At 37.0% G+C, this 18,157-nt stretch overlaps 1 protein-coding gene across 1 annotated transcript; it reads left to right on the top strand.

The window, feature by feature from the left end:
• Positions 1-4,384: 4,384 nt before the first annotated feature.
• Positions 4,385-13,761, top strand: zmp:0000001088 (trypsin). The gene is made up of 5 exons (XM_022676994.2): positions 4,385-4,515; positions 7,482-7,641; positions 9,191-9,332; positions 12,317-12,580; positions 12,936-13,761. The coding sequence occupies exons 1-5, from the start codon at positions 4,464-4,466 to the stop codon at positions 13,107-13,109; spliced, it is 792 nt and encodes a 263-aa protein (XP_022532715.1). The 5' UTR covers positions 4,385-4,463; the 3' UTR covers positions 13,110-13,761.
• The last annotated feature ends 4,396 nt before the right edge of the window (positions 13,762-18,157 follow it).

Here is an 18,157-nt window from a genome sequence, read left to right as displayed (position 1 = left end):
ACTCTATAAAATCTACAGACTCTACAGACTCTACAAACTCTATAAAATCTACAGACTCTACAGACTCTACAGACTCTACAAACTCTATAAAATCTACAGACTCTACAGACTCTACAAACTCTATAAAATCTACAGACTCTACAGACTCTACAGACTATAAAATCTACAGACTCTACAGACTCTACAAACTCTATAAAATCTACAGACTCTACAGACTCTACAAACTCTACAGACTCTAGAACTCTATAAAATCTACAGACTCTACAGACTTTACAGACTCTACAAACTCTATAAAATCTACAGACCCTACAGCCATATACTCTACAGACCACAGATTATAATGTGAACATTGTGGAAACATTAAAAGTAACGTTGCCAAACTAAAACCTCTACAGTCCTTTTTAAAGAAATGTAACACAAATATACCTCTTTCTATCAGATTTTACTGCAGGAGAATCGTTTTCACTGTAAGTTAGAGTTCAGGTGTGTAAAGGATTACAGGTGAGTCTGATTACAGACGGGTTTTCTCCACATGAGGGCGTACGAGTTCTGCTCTGTGATTCTCTCTTAATCTCTCAGAGGATCAGCCTTACAAAACTCAGCTAATCACAATATATCATCCACACACACCTCACTGCTTAATTATTACACCTTTAATATGGAATTAAGCTCTATAAAACTTTCTCTCTATATATTTTCTGCTCAATATTTCTGTCATTTTACTTTTTAGTGTACTGTTTGTTGTGAGCATGTAAATATATGGGTAAATATGTTGCACTGACTGGTTTGGTGGAAAATTATAAAATTCAGTAGCATGTGTGTGTGTGTGTGTTTGTGTGTGTGTGTGTATTTTATTGTTTATGTTTATTATTGCTGTGAGTGTAATATATACCAGTGTTCTGCTGCTGCTCTGAACTTTCGAACACGTTACTGTGGATTGTGTAAAGGTTCACATTGTGTAGGAATGATAATGATACACAGTGTTTAGCATTGAACAGTGTACGGATTATGAACAGTACAGAACTGGATAGTGTTCAGCTGTGAAAATGCAGCACTGGACAATTTAAGGACACACAAATTACATTACTGTGGATTGTGTAAGGGAGCACATTGTGTAAGATGTATAGCGGTAGATGTAATACAGTACTGGACCGTGTTTAAAGATGATTTAATGTTACACAATACTGAATATAAATAAAAAACATCAGCAGCTCTATATATCTCTGTATCTGTATATCTGTATATCTGTAGTTATGTATATCTGTATATCTGTATATATGTATATCTGTATATATGTATATATGTATATCTGTATATATGTATATCTGTATATCTGTATATATGTATATCTGTAGTTATTTATATATGTATATCTGTATATCTGTATATCTGTATATCTGTATATCTGTATATATGTATATCTGTATATCTGTATATCTGTATATATGTATATCTGTATATATGTATATATGTATATCTGTATATATGTATATCTGTAGTTATTTATATATGTATATCTGTAGTTATTTATATATGTATATCTGTATATCTGTATATCTGTATATATGTATATATGTATATCTGTATATATGTATATCTGTAGTTATTTATATATGTATATCTGTATATCTGTATATCTGTATATATGTATATCTGTAGTTATTTATATATGTATATCTGTATATCTGTATATCTGTATATATGTATATATGTATATCTGTATATCTGTATATATGTATATCTGTAGTTATTTATATATGTATATCTGTATATCTGTATATCTGTAGTTATTTATATATGTATATCTGTATATATGTATATCTGTATATCTGTATATATGTATATATGTATATCTGTATATCTGTATATATGTATATCTGTAGTTATTTATATATGTATATCTGTATATCTGTATATCTGTAGTTATTTATATATGTATATCTGTATATCTGTATATCTGTATATCTGTAGTTATTTATATATGTATATCTGTATATCTGTATATCTGTATATATGTATATATGTATATCTGTATATATGTATATCTGTATATCTATATATCTGTATATCTGTAGTTATTTATATCTGTATATCTGTATATCTGTATATATGTATATATGTATATCTGTATATATGTATATATGTATATCTGTATATCTGTATATCTGTATATCTGTAGTTATTTATATCTGTATATCTGTATATCTGTATATATGTATATATGTATATCTGTATATCTGTATATCTGTATATCTGTAGTTATTTATATCTGTATATCTGTATATCTGTATATATGTATATATGTATATCTGTATATATGTATATATGTATATCTGTATATATGTATATCTGTAGTTATTTATATATGTATATCTGTATATATGTATATATGTATATCTGTATATATGTATATCTGTAGTTATTTATATATGTATATCTGTATATATGTATATATGTATATCTGTATATATGTATATCTGTAGTTATTTATATATGTATATCTGTATATCTGTATATATGTATATATGTACATGGTTCTGCAGTGAGGGGTAGACATGAGCTCCGTCAGACAGCAGGTTCATTTTTATTGAATACTAAACTGAATCTGGGTCGAGTCGACTGAGCTCCGGTCATCAGTCAAACGCTCCAGCGCTTCTTACAAAACCTCATCCTAAACCTGCAGAAACTGGGTCATAGATAGATCTGATTTGGTGGAGATTTGATCTCCAAAAGCCAGGAGTAAAAAAAAGTGTACAATGAGTGTAATAATCAATATCGAATAATTTTTCTAATAATTTTTTGCATACATTTTTTGTGCGTGTTTCCTTTGATCTTTGTTTGAACTGTGCAGAAATAAGAGCAGATTATTTTCTCCTTTGTGTTTGAAGAGCTTTGATCTTCAGTTCTCCTCAGATCAGGTGAGAGTGACGGTGGTGCAGCGGGACGGTGGTGCAGCAGGACGGTGGTACAGCAGGACGGTGGTACAGCAGGACGGTGGTGCAGCAGGACGGTGGTGCAGCAGGACGGTGGTACAGCAGGACGGTGGTACAGCAGGACGGTGGTGCAGCAGGACGGTGGTGCAGCAGGACGGTGGTACAGCAGGACGGTGGTACAGCAGGACGGTGGTGCAGCAGGACGGTGGTGCAGCAGGACGGTGGTACAGCAGGACGGTGGTGCAGCAGGACGGTTGCAGCAGGACGGTGGTACAGCAGGACGGTGGTACAGCAGGACGGTGGTACAGCAGGACGGTGGTACAGCAGGACGGTGGTGCAGCAGGTATCATCACTCAACAATACCCACGCTCAGTCTGATCACCGCGACACGTCAGCAATGTGTATTATGGGCGGGGCTTAGAGGCCCTCAGGTAGTTCCCGGCATGCTCAGGCTCCGCCCTCTTTCTATTGTTGGGGTAGGAAGGTTTTGTGTTGTTGTTTGGGGGATGGGGGCTGTTTTGTGTGCTACCATGTTGCCGTGGGTTAGACCCTTAACCAGACCCCAAGAACACTGTTCCAACTGTTAAGCATGGTGGTGGGAGCATCAGTAAATGTTAAAAGGTTAATGCCAGGAAATCAACACATTTAACTCAACTCTGAAAGGGGGATTTAATGGTTTTCTACATAAACGTTTCATAAATTTAAACACACTTAAACGTTGTCTTTCTCTATGGCAGGAAAAGACACTGTACATCACCATGAAAACATTTTTCTAACTTTAATGTATAGTGAGGGAACAATATGATTTGGACCTCCTTGCTGAGTCTGGATAGCTTACAATAATAAGTGTCAGCTGAAATTCTGTAGAAGTTGGGCAATGCAACAGGACAATGACCCAAAAAACCAGACCAAGTTCACAACAGAATAACTTAAGAAAAACAAAAAATGACAATAATTATAAAATGAGACCTAGGATTTCATGGCTGATGTCACTAGAGTTTCTTTTCGCTTCAGAATTTGCTACGAATAGTTATAAATAGTTATGAATAGTTATGAATACGAAAATTGCAAATGTTTATCATATTGTTTATCGTATTTATTTCTTTGATTATGCATTTTCCAAAACATCAGTAATCATGACAAGTATTGGGACATACTGTAAATAAACATAAATAAAAATTTTATACTGTTGATTGATGGAAAGTGTTTTATAATCTGTTTATAATTCCCACAGATATTTATTAAGTTTTTGCTTTTATTTTTACCTGTAAGCAGCAGGACAGTCCTGCAGGAAGCTGTAAGTAAGGTGTGAAGCTAAAGGTCACGGGCGGGGTCACGCAGCCCACTCTTCAATTATATATTGTCCGTGTCCGCCCTCGTCACGGTCGCCATGGAAACGGAAATCGGAACTAGGAAATCGGAGATCCTTGCCTCCCGGAATCAGAGAACAGGTAGACTCATCCCTCATTCCCTCACCTGCAGTTCACCTGCTCACACCTGCAGCTCATCTCCTGCTCATCTGCTCTAACCATGTATCTCCTCCTGCTCATCCTCTGCGTCCTGGAGCTGCTCTCTCTCTCCTGTGAGTAAAATTCATCCTAAAGTTATTGTAAACTGTGGGATTACATGTTAATTTATCAGATAATTAATCAGTAAATTATCGTGAATTTAGACGATATATTTTACATTAAAAATGATGATGAAGCAGCTACAGAAAACTATACAGCTGATCTCTTTACATTTCACTATTTAAGGTAAAGTATCTTACAGTTTTGGCACATTAAATATGTTATATTTCACCGTTTTTTTTTTTTCAATTTGTTAAATGTAGAAAATATACAAATGGTTGTACATATGAAATTGTTTCTTGCAAAGTTTTAGTTTAATTATTTGGGCTTAAAATTTGTGAAACACTTAATTTAAGATGTTTAAAATCATTTTAATGATGATATTATTATCATTATTTTTTATTTTGATAAAAACTTATTTATTTATTATATATATTTTAAGCATTCTTCTTCTCCTGAAAGACTCCTTCTTTCTTCGTTTTTGAGTTTGGTTAAGATGTGAAGTTTCTCTGTTTTTTCTCAGGCTGGTATTTTTTGCGTGAGATTGTATTTATTTAGATTTATTGTTTATGAGCTTTAGCTGAGGTTAGGCTCATGTTTAGACTGACCGACTGAAGCTGTGTGAAGGATTAGGATTAGTCTGAAGTGTCGAGAGCAGAAACGCATCACTATAGAGAGGAAAGAGGGGAAGTGTTTTTATTGGCTGTCAGTGATTTAGAGTCTGATGTAGAGTTATGGCAATATGATTATATGTTGTTGAGACTCTGATAAACAGCATGACGCTGCATTTCCTGAGCTCTGAGTTCTGAGTCTGTTCTGTTCTTATAGTAAACAGTTTACTTTTTTCCAAAAAATCAATTTAAAACACTTTTTTGGTGGAAGTTATGACTCAGATGGACATTCTATCAGGTACAGGTTATCAGTGCCAATACAAAACCATACAAATCAGCCTATTCAGGACTGTTATTAAGTTATAATAACCAACAATTGCCAAATAAATGATTAATGCCAATAAATGATCAAAATCCATGGAAAAAAACATCCCAATAAATCTATTTGGTCTATTGGGGACAACTTAGGTATACCAATGGACGTCTAAAATACAATACAAAAACAGTCAATCCAGTACATTTAGGACTGTTATGGGAATTTGTAAATAAATAAATAAATAAATAAATAAATAAATTGACTATGTTTTAGACCTGTTAATAGCAAATTATTCCCAAAATCCTTGAAAAAACAATCAGTTCATCAGTTACAAGTTATTTTTAAGTTAAGTTTAGTTTAGTTTAGACACCAATGTCCAAATGTCCAAAACCCCCAAAATACAACATTTAATGACTTGTTAGTTTTAGTAACACTGATCATAACTTTATGTTATTTGGTCACAACCAGCTTCCAACTTTTATTTTTACTGGATTTATTTTGTATTATCGTGGTGTTTCTGCTTCTTTAGTTATTTTAGTTTTAGTTTTATTGTTTTGAGGTATATTTAATAACTAATTAAAAGTTTAATACAGATAAAGCTGATGTGATCCTGTAATCAGTCCTGTATCTGGGGATTGATGCATTGAGTGTTCTGGTCACGTGTTTCACACAGTCGAGATAGAATCATCATGTTATCTGTGAGGGTCTGTTGTATAAATCTCTGTATGTCTCTATATGTCACCTGTTCTAGTCAGGTTGCGTTATTGTGCGTTTCACACGTGAATATACATGCAACGTGAAAGAAGTGACAAAGACACTATTGTCCCGCGGAAAGAGCAGTTCACGTTGTTTGTGAGAACGAACTCTCGGCACGCTCCCCGTCCACGTGACCCTCCGGTAAATACGGCACCCGATACGGTTCTCCAGCAGTGGATTTATCCTCGTGAGGTCGCGGCCCTTTGATTCAATATTACATAATGTATATCAGTGTGACCCGCACGCGTTTCACGTGGCCGTGCGAGAAATCAGGCGCCGCTGCTCCCGGATCCCGTTACCCTCACCGCACCTCCTGCACATGTTCACTATTATAAAACCAGATTTCACCACTTGAAGCTGCGCATCACGCCGGGTTCTCTTCCTCCTCCTCTTATTTTATCTGTATAGAATCAGCCAGGTGTAAACCCCGCCCCCCCCTCACCTGAAGCACATTGTTTCTGCAGAGCTTTGTTCAGGATTGATTTACCAGATTGAGAAAACGAGAACCCGAGACGTCACCCAACACCACGTCTGCCTTTCACGCTCAATCAGGTTGAGATGTTCATGTTCATACCTGAATAAATAGTAAACTGTGCTTTGATTAGATAATGACACCTTAAACGATGCCACTCATCTTCTAGCAGAGCTCTGATTGGATATTTAACTCTTCTTAAACCCTCTCTTCTTCTTCAAAGAAACCGGTCAAATGATGCTCCCACCACCGCGCTTAACAGTTCAGTCTATCCAAAACTTGTTCATTTATTTTGGGCTGCACACTCAGCTGCTCACCAACGTCAACCGACATTGATCTCAGGTTAAATGTTTGTAACGACGTCAGAAGACAAAACATTTACGAAAAGATAACATCTAATACTGTAGCGTGCCTGCAGGGTGATGTCTTGGTCTTGGTGCTGATTTCTCAGAACTGGGGACTTGGTGGAATTGGTTTCCTGTAGGGATTTCAGTTTTATCCTATAGTAAAAAAAAACCCATTGAGATCCATAGAATTTGTTTTAAGTCTATTTTATGTAAAATGGGATATTTCCAAACATTTCTCAACATTGCTGTTAACTCAGATGTGTGTTAGCTATGTGCCTTACAGTTAACTCTACAGCATAGAGCGAGTTTTACATGAATTAAATAAAAAAGAAGATTATATAGATCGATTTTATTCACCTGATCATAAAAGTTAAAGTATAATTATTGTGTAAAGCATGTAAAAGCCTGTAATGATGAGGGTAAGTGTGTTTGTGGAGTTGGTGATTGTCTGACAGCAGGTTCTGCTGATGTTCCTCAGGTCAGGAAGACGTTCAGGGCCGGATTATAGGAGGTTACGCTCCGGCGCCGTATGCCATCAAATACATCGTCTCCATCCAGAACATCGTAGGGCAGCACTTCTGTGGAGGAACTCTGATCAATAAGTACTGGGTTCTGACTGCAGCTCACTGTAATATCGGGTAAGATCCAGCTCACACACACGAGCAATAGTGCTTTAATAGGGAACCCAGGCTTAGCTGGGGATCAACCTGCACACAGCTATAAAAATGTTATAAAACGTTATAAATAACAGTTCTTTTCAACCGATAACATGGTTAAGTTATCCAAAAGCAGTGTGTAAGACTGGTGGAGGAGAACATGATGCCAAGATGCAAAAAAACTGTGATTAAAAACCAGGATTATTCCACCAAATATTGATTATTTCTGAACTCTTAAAACTTTATGAATATGAACTTGTTTTCTTTGCATTATTTGAGGTCTGAAAGTTCTGCATCTTTTTTGTTATTTCAGACATTTCTCATTTTCTGTAAATAAATGCTCTAAATGAGAATATTTTTATTTGTAATTTGGGAGAAATGTTGTCTGTAGTTTATAGAATAAAACAACAATGTTCATTTTACTCAAACATAAACCTATAAATAGCAAAATCAGAGAAACTGTTTCAGAAACTGATTGACTTTACAGGAGTATGTTTGTATTGTTTTGGCGGTGAGTTTATTGAGAGACTCTCCTGCAGTAAAGGAGGGCAGACGAGAGGAGAGGAGGGTGAGGGAGGGAAATAGGTCAGTGTTGGAATCCAGGTGTTTGTGCTGAGAGAGATCAGTAAGTGAGACGGGCTCTGAATAGTCGGGGTTGAGACTTTTCTCGCGGTTTAGAACAAGTGCTGGAAAACGATCCAACCAAAAACATTCAAACTCACAATGAGAGGCGTTACACACTATAATCTGACTGACAGATGAAAAGATCAGAAAGATCTGAAGAAGTTTTCACTAAACTCACAATCAGAACAGATCCAAAAAAACAGCTCGAAATGTGCATTAAATAAAAAAATATGTTTTATTCTATAAACTACAGACAACATTTCTCAAAAATTCCAAATAAAAATATTCTCATTTAGAGCATTTATTTACAGAAAATGAGAAATGACTGAAATAACAAAAAAGATGCAGAACTTTCAGACCTCAAATAATGCAAAGAAAACAAGTTCATATTCATAAAGTTTCAGAGTTCAGAAATAATCAATATTTGGTGGAATAATCCTGGTTGGTTTTTAATCACAGTTTTTTTTTCATGCATCTTGTCATCATGTTCTCCTCCACCAGTCTTACACACTGCTTTTGGATAACTTTATGCTGCTTTACTCCTGGTGTAAAAATTCAAGCAGTTCAGTTTGGTGGTTTGATGGTTTGTGATCATCCATCTTCCTCTTGATTATATTCCAGAGGTTTTTAATTTGATAAAATCAAAGAAACTCATCATTTTTAAGGGGCCTCTTATTTTCCAGAGCTGTATATTATTTTTAGTGTGTAAATATCATAATGTATAAATTAATGCATGTCATGTCAGCTGTTAAATAAATAAACTAAATACGAGAATAATTATCACTTATTTTAATACAGTTTAGATAAAAGTATCGTAATGAAAAAGTATTGTTTGGGTATCGATATTGAATTCTATGTATCGTGTCAGTATTGAAAGTTACTGTTGTGTGTGTGTTTTGTGTTGTAGTGCTGGAAACATGAGGATCGTAGCTGGAGATTATTCTCTCAGTGTTTATGAGGGAACAGAACAATACAGAACCCCCAGCGCCCTCATCCCCCACCCACAATTCAACCAGAACACCAACAACGCCGACATCATGCTGATAAAGGTACGATCAGACTGTTCTCAGATCAGACTGCTCTCAGATCAGACTGCTCTCAGATCAGACTGTTCTCAGATCAGACTGTTCTCAGATCAGACTGTTCTCAGATCAGACTGTTCTCAGATCAGACTGTTCTCAGATCAGACTGCTCTCAGATCAGTGTGTTCTCAGATCAGACTGTTCTCAGATCAGACTGCTCTCAGATCAGACTGTTCTCAGATCAGACTGTTCTCAGATCAGACTGCTCTCAGATCAGACTGCTCTCAGATCAGACTGCTCTCAGATCAGACTGTTCTCAGATCAGACTGTTCTCAGATCAGACTGCTCTCAGATCAGACTGTTCTCAGATCAGACTGTTCTCAGATCAGACTGTTCTCAGATCAGACTGTTCTCAGATCAGACTGCTCTCAGATCAGACTGTTCTCAGATCAGTGTGCTGCTGGTTAAGAGCTGTGAGATACTGCAGGTTCTGGATGTGAGAGAATCGATACTGAGGTCTAATTACTGCAGTAATTAACACCAATTAGCAGAAATTGATCATCTGTGAGCATTAAAACACATGGAGGGATTCTTCAGATCAACTCATTTAAATACACAGCTTCTTATTAGTCATCACTGATCAGCACTGTGACCAATCACAGTGAATTCATTATAATAATAAATAACACTTTAATGATGCTCCATATTGTGGATGCTTTATAAAAAACAGCTCCATTTGTTTATTTAAGTGCTTGGTTAGATTAAGTAAATTGAACAGCTAATACACAGTAAAAAATATAACATTTATTATTAATCTGTCTTTCCTATTGGCTCCTGACATCATTAATTTGCCCCCCACTGCCATCAGTGTATAGTCTTTCCCACCAGGGCAACCTTCAATCATGGGTTTTTAGTTATATTTTATTTATATAATGGTCGACTGCATGGCAACGGTGCCTAAAATATAAATCATATTCTGATTTATTTAATACTTATTTATTTCAGATGTTTTTCTTTATACATTCCTATATCCCAGAATGCACATAAACCAGACCTCCTGAAGGTTCCTGATCATGTGATGCTTCAGTGTTCTGGCTCACCGAGCTTCTAGATTGCTCTCTCCTGCTCTCCCCAGTATAAATACCCGTTGTTTCCTGTTCACCCCTGCTCGATATTGAATCTAGTTTAGTAGCTCTTCTACCTCATGTTTCTTTTTTGTTTTGCTTACGTTTTGAATTTTATAGATCTCTCTTTTTGTGTTGCCCTTTGTCCTGTTTTTTTGGGATATCCCGTGTATAACTTGTTTTGCCTTCTTACACTCTAGTATTTTACTATTCTTTGCTGACATTCTGGTTTTGATCATCGCTGTAAAGATAAATTCTTTCATCATAAACTGTATGTTTGGTATCTGCAAGTGCCTGTTGTGTATCTGGCCAGCGTGACAGTATATTTATATATACTTATATATACATTATTTCTGAAATGCTGTGAGAGCTGTAGACTGTTGTTTGAGTTTTTGAAACACTATTGTATCAGGATTTTATTAGTAGAGTCTGGGTTTGACTGAGGGATTGATGGATTCTGAAGGCTGGGGCAGTGGGGGGGGTTTGGGATGGTTTTAGTGTTAGAAGGAAATCAGCCTGAATGTTTTAAAGAGTTTAGATTTTCTCGCTGCAGCACTGGGAGTTTCTCAACTCTCACAGAGAAAATGTCACAATTCTGCTGCCTGACAGAATAATCGATTTCCAGAAAACACAAACTGTGTCGAACTAAATTTAGCGTAAAACATGAGAAACCAATCAGCTGCCCCTCTGATCTTTATCCTCTTTCTCTTTCTTCATTCACACGTTCTTTACTCACCCACTTCATTTAAAGTTCACTCAGTTTAGTTGTTGGTGTTTTTAAAGTTACTTTACCCAGTTTTCCTCTTCTGAACGATGCATTTAGCTTTGCTTTTAATGTCACTTATATAATTTAATAGCTGTAAATTGCTGTCGACCCCCGAGGAAGCGTCTGGCCTCATTAGTGGAGCTGAGAGCTGCTGTTTGTGCTGTCGGTGTTTTTAAATGCTCAGACTGTGAGACACAACTCATACAGAACATTCCTGAAAAAAATAAGAATTTATTCACCAAATCATGAGATACAGAACTATTAAAAAGTTTAGAATCATCATCTTCAGTAATCAGGATTTAATCAATATATTTTGAGCCCCAAATATAATTTACCATTATTCACCATAATTCACCATTACAGTGTACACAAGACGAGCTCAGAAAAGTTGCTGCATACATGCATTGTATTTAACTATTATTAATTCAAATCTATATATTTTTAAATGTAATACGTCATAATAAAGTGTTTTTGCTAATGTTCATTTTTGGTTGTAACCTGTTAGACTACAATTATTAACTATTATAATTATCAGTTTAATGGGTCCTAAAATAGAACCCTGTGGAACTCAATTAATTCATGATATTTTTCTTTGTATTAGGATCAATAATATAATGTATAATTAACCCAGATTTTTAGAGGGATGCCATATAGAAACTGATAGTTCACTACATGACCATCAGATTACAGGAATAGAATATGATAGAATATTGACTTTGAGCCTATTAATAGTAATTAATAAATCAACCAATCAATCGACAAATTAATCAATTAACAAATTAGCCAACTACCCAAATATCAAATTAACCAACTAACCAATTTACTAATTAACCAATTGACCAAGTGACCACTGGCCAATTAACCAATCAACAAATTAACCAATTAATCAATTATACAGCTTTAACGATGGCTTCATTTAAGTAGCACTGTAGTTGCATCCCTTCATAACCTCAACTGATTAACCCTAACCTAACAGACGAATGTTTTAATGTAGTATTTCTAATAAATAAATTATACTGTATATATTTAACTGTATATTATTTAGATTATTTTGTGCATTGTGTTTTATATGTTATGGTATAGTAATATATATTTTTTTGTATTTCTCTGTCCGTGTGCAGCTTCAGTCTCCGGTGATTGTGAACAGCTACGTCACCACCGCCCCCCTGCCCCGCCAGAACGCCTCCATCTCAGAGGGGCGAGTGTGCAGCGTGTCCGGGTGGGGGTTCACCACGCCCTCCGGAGGAATCCCAACCACTCTCAGAACCGTCGCACTTCCTATAGTGTCTGAATCCTGGTGTAACAGCACTGACTCGTACAACGGAAACATTACAGAGCTGATGATCTGTGCTGGATACACCGACGGAGGAAAAGACGCCTGCAGCGTAAGATACTCACTAATTTACCCCTATTAATACTCAGATTATATATATTTTTGAGACATATATGTCAGTTTGAGGTGACTGATAAAAAGCTTTGGGATGATTCTGGGATGGTTGTAAAATAAATTAGTCTAGAGCCCTGTGCTAACCAGATTTCCCTCTCAAGAGTGCCACCAATAGTACAGCCACAACAGTTTTAAAGTTTAAGCTCAATCACTGTTACATGACACACATTTATCACAGATATTTATAATGAGCTCGGGGAACTGTGTAAACCTGGGGTATAAATATATCAGTGCAGTGATTTTAATGCGGATGCTGGATCTGATGGAATATTAATGATGGGTGTTTTCTTCAGGGGGACTCTGGAGGACCGCTGGTCTGTGAGGGGCGGGTCTACGGGATCGTTTCCTGGGGCACCGGCTGTGCGGACGCTCAGTATCCCGGCGTCTACACCTCCGTCGCCAAGTTCCGCAAGTGGATAGACGAAACCGTGTTCGGCTTTTATGGAAACTGTCGCAAAACTTTATAGACTTTAAATCTCCTCTAACTGCATCACTTCTACCCCCCCCCACCATCACTCTGTACCCTAAACTACCCTTAACCTGAGAAAAACACGCCAAACTTCACTATTACTCCTCTTATTAACTCTAAACTTATTATTATTTTCAAAATGCTAAATATAACTTATGATAAGTAACGTAAGAATATCTCTCTTTTCTCTTTACTCTGAGTGATGTGCGTTTTTAATACGTTTATTTTATGTTTAAATATTTTTGTTGTATTTGTTTGTCTTTTGTTAAAATGTGCCATGTTTTTTTTTTGTTTAGCAAAATTGCTCAATAAAATTAAATAATTATTAATTCAATAACGTTTAATAGGTTACATGAAGATCTTTATAACTATAAATCCTGTTATACACTGAACACAACAAGACGAAAATTCACACTGGAGAAAATTTCATTTTTCTGGAATTTAGAATTCGAGCTGTTCATCTTTAAAAAACACAAAAGGACTCAGAACGTGTTTGAGACTGAATTAAATGTAAAACGAGGTTTTTATTTTATATTTTATTTTTATAAAGTGAAACTGTGTCTCTAAAAAAACAGCTGCAATCAATAAACAAAATCACTCCTGAAGTAAAATTTTCACAATAAAACTAAATAAAAACTAAACAATAAAAATCATCTCTGTCCTTCTTTCTAGACTATTAATATAAGGATTAATATTTCTGCACAGTCTAAAAATCACAAACCCCTAAAGACCTGCAGCTGTACCTGCAGGGAAAGGTGGCTCTACTAAGTATTGATATAAAGGGGCTGAATACTTTTGCACATCACACTTCTCAGATTTTTATTTGATTAAATTTTTTATACCATGAATCATTTTCGTTTCACTTCACAGTTTTACACAGTTTTATAAATGGTTCACAATTAGTTTATTAATGGGTACTGATTAGGTTGTAAATGCCTTAAAATCATTAATAATCAGTTATAACACATACGTAGAAATGACCTGTTGTTTGCCAAATAGTGAACTATATTACACAGTGTGTTATAACTGATTATTAATGATTTTTAAGGCATTTCCAACCTAATTAGTAACCATTAATAAACTAATCGTAAACCGTTTATAAACCCTTTATAAAGGTAGTGTTATTTTAAAGTGGTATCAAATTGTTAGGAAACTCTTCCTGGTAGTAAAAGCTTGCGGTGGTGGTTCTGAGGAGACCTGCTGGTGGAGGTAAAGTTAGACAGACTCGGACGCACCTGATCGCCGGTGTCTCAGGTGTGAATAGCAGGAATAGTAGATGTCCCAGTTTAAAGCTGATCGTTTTACAGGACCGGGCTCTATTATGTTTTTTAGGGCGTGTCTCTGCTGAGAGGCACCTGAAGCTTTTAAACCTGAGGATTAAAGGTTACGTAAATGACCTTTATTGTGGGATCAATCGTCTGCACTCGTCACGAGGGGAATATAATCCAGATCTTATTCAGATTAAACTCTGCTGTGTTTACATTGCTGAATTCTCCGGGGATCAGTGTAGTGGGATTAGCTGGGCTGGACTCTGGATGGTTTTAATTCAGTTTAGACAAAAAAACTCCCCAAAAATCCCCCGAGAATCCGGCTTTATTACTGAAAACACAAGAAAAAACCCTGTCATGTAGAGACAGAGAAACATCCAGAAGATCACAAACCATCAAACCACCAAACTGAACTGCTTAAATTTCTGCACCAGGAGAAAAGCAGCATAAAGTTATCCAAAAGCAGTGTGTAAGACTGGTGGAGGAGAACATGATGCCAAGATGCATGAAAAAAAACTGCGATTAAAAACCAACCAGGGTTATTCCACCAAATATTGATTTCTGAAAAATGTAGTTTTATGTGGAATTGGGGAGAAATGTTGTCTGTAATTTATAGAATAAAACAACAATGTTTATTTTACTCAAACATAAACCTATAAATAGCAAAATCAGAGAAACTGATTCAGAAACTGAAGTGCTCTGTTTATTTATATATTTATGTACAGTACTCTGCAGTGAACGTTTCTACAGCAGTCTTTAGGTGGTGTGTTTTCTGTGCTGCTCCTGTTTCTCTGTGTTCGCTCTTCAGAAGTGCACAGCCTCGTCTTTCTTCTTCTTTCTTGCTTTTATAGCAGTAGTCAGAGAGTTCACACGCTTGCATTTGTGCCTTGCCAGCAGCACATCGCTGCTTCTGATGTGAGAAAAGAGCCAAGCGGAATATTTCAGTGCTGTGTGAGGAGAGTCGGGAGAAGCTGAATAAAAAAGGAATACAGGACAGAAAACCACAGCAGTGCTGAGAAACGCACCTTTAATATGATTAAAAAAAGAAGAGGTTAAAGAGACTCTTTAAAACTATTAAAACATGAACATGATGATGATAAATTAAAAAGCAGTTACTGCAAATAGAAATAAAACACTTTTTCATTCTTTCAGCCAATCGTTTTTACAAATGAAATGGTGATAAAATTAGATGTAAAATGCAGAAGGTTGAGGACATTATGTTGATTCAACGTTAAAATTTCAACGTTGAAACAACAACAGACGTTACTTTAGTCTTATTTTAACCACATTTCAGTGCTGAAGGTCGGTTGTGTGCAGCTGGGTCAGAACAGGGTCGTCTCTCTCTGAAGGATCTCCTGATCCCGGAGACGCTCCTCGGCGCGGGGCTGAGGGTATTTACTCCTCATCCTCCTGTAGAGCAGCAGCAGCAGTAAAGCAGGGGTAAATTGAGATGAATAGAGCTCGAGCTCCGGCCCGACGCTTTAAACGCTTTACCTACACGCACTCAGACCTGCATTAAAACCTGCTGACATTTATAAGATCTGTAAAACACTGAAGGATGAGGCAGTGGAAAGTTACGGCGTCCTCTTCAGGAGAACAGGCAGAGCGGATGATGTAACGCTCTGTCCCTCGCTGTAATTTAATCGACTCATGAGAGACTCAAACACTCTCTCCATCTGTACTGATCTTTACTGATCGCCCTCACCCTCGCTCTCTGGAGTTTTGCTTGTTTATCTTGGTAACAGAAAACACAGGAGCTCCACTGACTGAATACAACCTAGACAGACGCCAACAGTCAGACGTTCATCGCTATCTCGGTAACACAGGCGCCGTGCCGAGCCGAGCGTACACCCCCACTTACTACACACACATGAACACACAGCAGCACAAACCCAACTTTTACATCAACAATAAACAGAATAGTAAATAAAATAACATTGCTGTTCCCGTAAATGAGCTGCTGGAGCTCCTTCACAGCGTCAACCAGCAGCTCAGTTTCCTCTGCTGAGAAGAGTTTGTTGAACACGTCCAGGTAGCTGCACCGTTACAATAGCAATCCACCAAAGTCAGAGCTCACCTGATCTACTCTTAAAGAGAATGATGAGCAAATGACTATCTGATTGGTTTATTTATTTCAGGGTATGCCATTTATTAACCACACCCATGATTAATTAAGATAATTAGTACATGACTTTTTTACGTGCATTTTGAGCTGCACAAGGTGTACTTTTATCATCGTTATGATAGCATTTTCATTTTCATTTCCAGACCACCACACTCATCAGTGTAGATATATTCAGAAGCACTGCTGCTTTTTAAACCAGGCTGGAGTGAAAATAGATGGTTGGTGGGGTGTAAGATAGCAATGAGCATCACAACATTACTGAATTTTTAACACTGCAGATATTACTGTGTATACTCTGTGTATATTCTGCGTATACTCTGCGTATACTCTGATGGAGGCGGGTGACGCAGGTCAGAGCGGGGGGAGACGTGAATAGCATAAAGCTGCGACGCGAGAGAGAAATGAGGCGCTAATTACACCTTCCTCTCGCGCCTCGACACTCAGCAGCACTTTCACATCAGCTGAAGCAGGAGAATCAGAGGCGTTTATGAAGAGCTTTTCTGAAAGGTGTTTCAGGGTGAAGCTGATGGAGAGATGGAGCAGCGGGGGGTCGGTACACTTCGGTACACTGCTGCCTCGTCACCGCCCAGGCTAATGCTAACGCTAATGCTAACATGGCGTCTCTGTTTTACATATCCTTCCTCCTCCCGTCTGTCTGTCTGTCTTTTTTTGGACAGACAGCTGATCTCTGATCACAACCATCATCATCAAAACACTGATCACAGACACTGTGTGTGTATAGTGTGTGTGTGTGTGTATAGTGTGTGTGTGTATAGTGTGTGTGTATATAGTGTGATTGATTGATTGATTGGTTAATATAAAACATGTAAGATTACAGACCGTAACTCACTGCAGACAGAAATAGGATTGTAAACCCAGTGTAAAGAGCAGAAGGAATCTGTCAGACAGCCGCTGATCTGAGGAGGCGTAATGAATGGAGAGTGTGGGAGTGAAGCTGCTGAGATGAGTCAGTCTGACTGATCCTGGATCAGAATCAGCTGATTTTAAACACATTAACCTGGAACACCTCAGAGCTTAAAGATAGAGCTGTAAAGTTCAGTAAACGCTGTATTATAACAGAACAGACTGTAAAGAGAGGAGAACACTACTACTGATCATAATGTTCTACTGAAGGAATGATTCAGATTCATTCAGATTATTTTACTGCTGTCTCCTGTAGAGCATTTAAATCATCTCCCACATCCAGAAAAAAGCTCCCTACAGTTTTTCCTTTTATGCTGATATCTGATTGTTTACAAATGATCAAAATCTTTGAAGCAATAAGAGACTCTTAAAATGATGATTTTCTTTAATTTTACCAAAAAACTCTGGAATATAATGAAGAGATGAATGTATTCTGTTGCTTTTTACTAAATGCTAATAAATCAGTATTTTTCTGGTTACAGGTTATAGTTTATCATATGCACTGAGTATTAATAAAAGCTGAATCTAAACTGTACAGTATGGAGTAGAGAGTTTGGTAGCGACTCTCAGTCCGTGATTGGCTCCAGAGTCGAGGCTGAGGGAGGAGTCAGATCAATACTCAGGGAGCGTGATGGAGTATTGTGGACACAGAGCTAATGGGACTAGAAGAACGTTTCCCAGACGTTTCTGAAGCTGAATCAAGCTCCAGGCCAGCGGTAAACCCCGGGG

This window comes from Astyanax mexicanus, chromosome 13 (genome assembly GCF_023375975.1).
Source record: "Astyanax mexicanus isolate ESR-SI-001 chromosome 13, AstMex3_surface, whole genome shotgun sequence".
In the NCBI taxonomy this organism is placed as follows: domain Eukaryota; kingdom Metazoa; phylum Chordata; class Actinopteri; order Characiformes; family Acestrorhamphidae; genus Astyanax; species Astyanax mexicanus.
This window is presented reverse-complemented; position numbering and strand designations above follow the sequence as displayed.

Bases quoted from the DNA above. Each gene is read 5' to 3' on its own strand.
- zmp:0000001088 (XM_022676994.2), top strand. From the start codon at position 4,464: ATGTATCTCCTCCTGCTCATCCTCTGCGTCCTGGAGCTGCTCTCTCTC. The intron at 4,516-7,481 runs GTGAGTAAAATT...GATGTTCCTCAG, and splicing joins GGAGCTGCTCTCTCTCTCCT to GTCAGGAAGACGTTCAGGGC. The intron at 12,581-12,935 runs GTAAGATACTCA...TGTTTTCTTCAG, and splicing joins GAGGAAAAGACGCCTGCAGC to GGGGACTCTGGAGGACCGCT.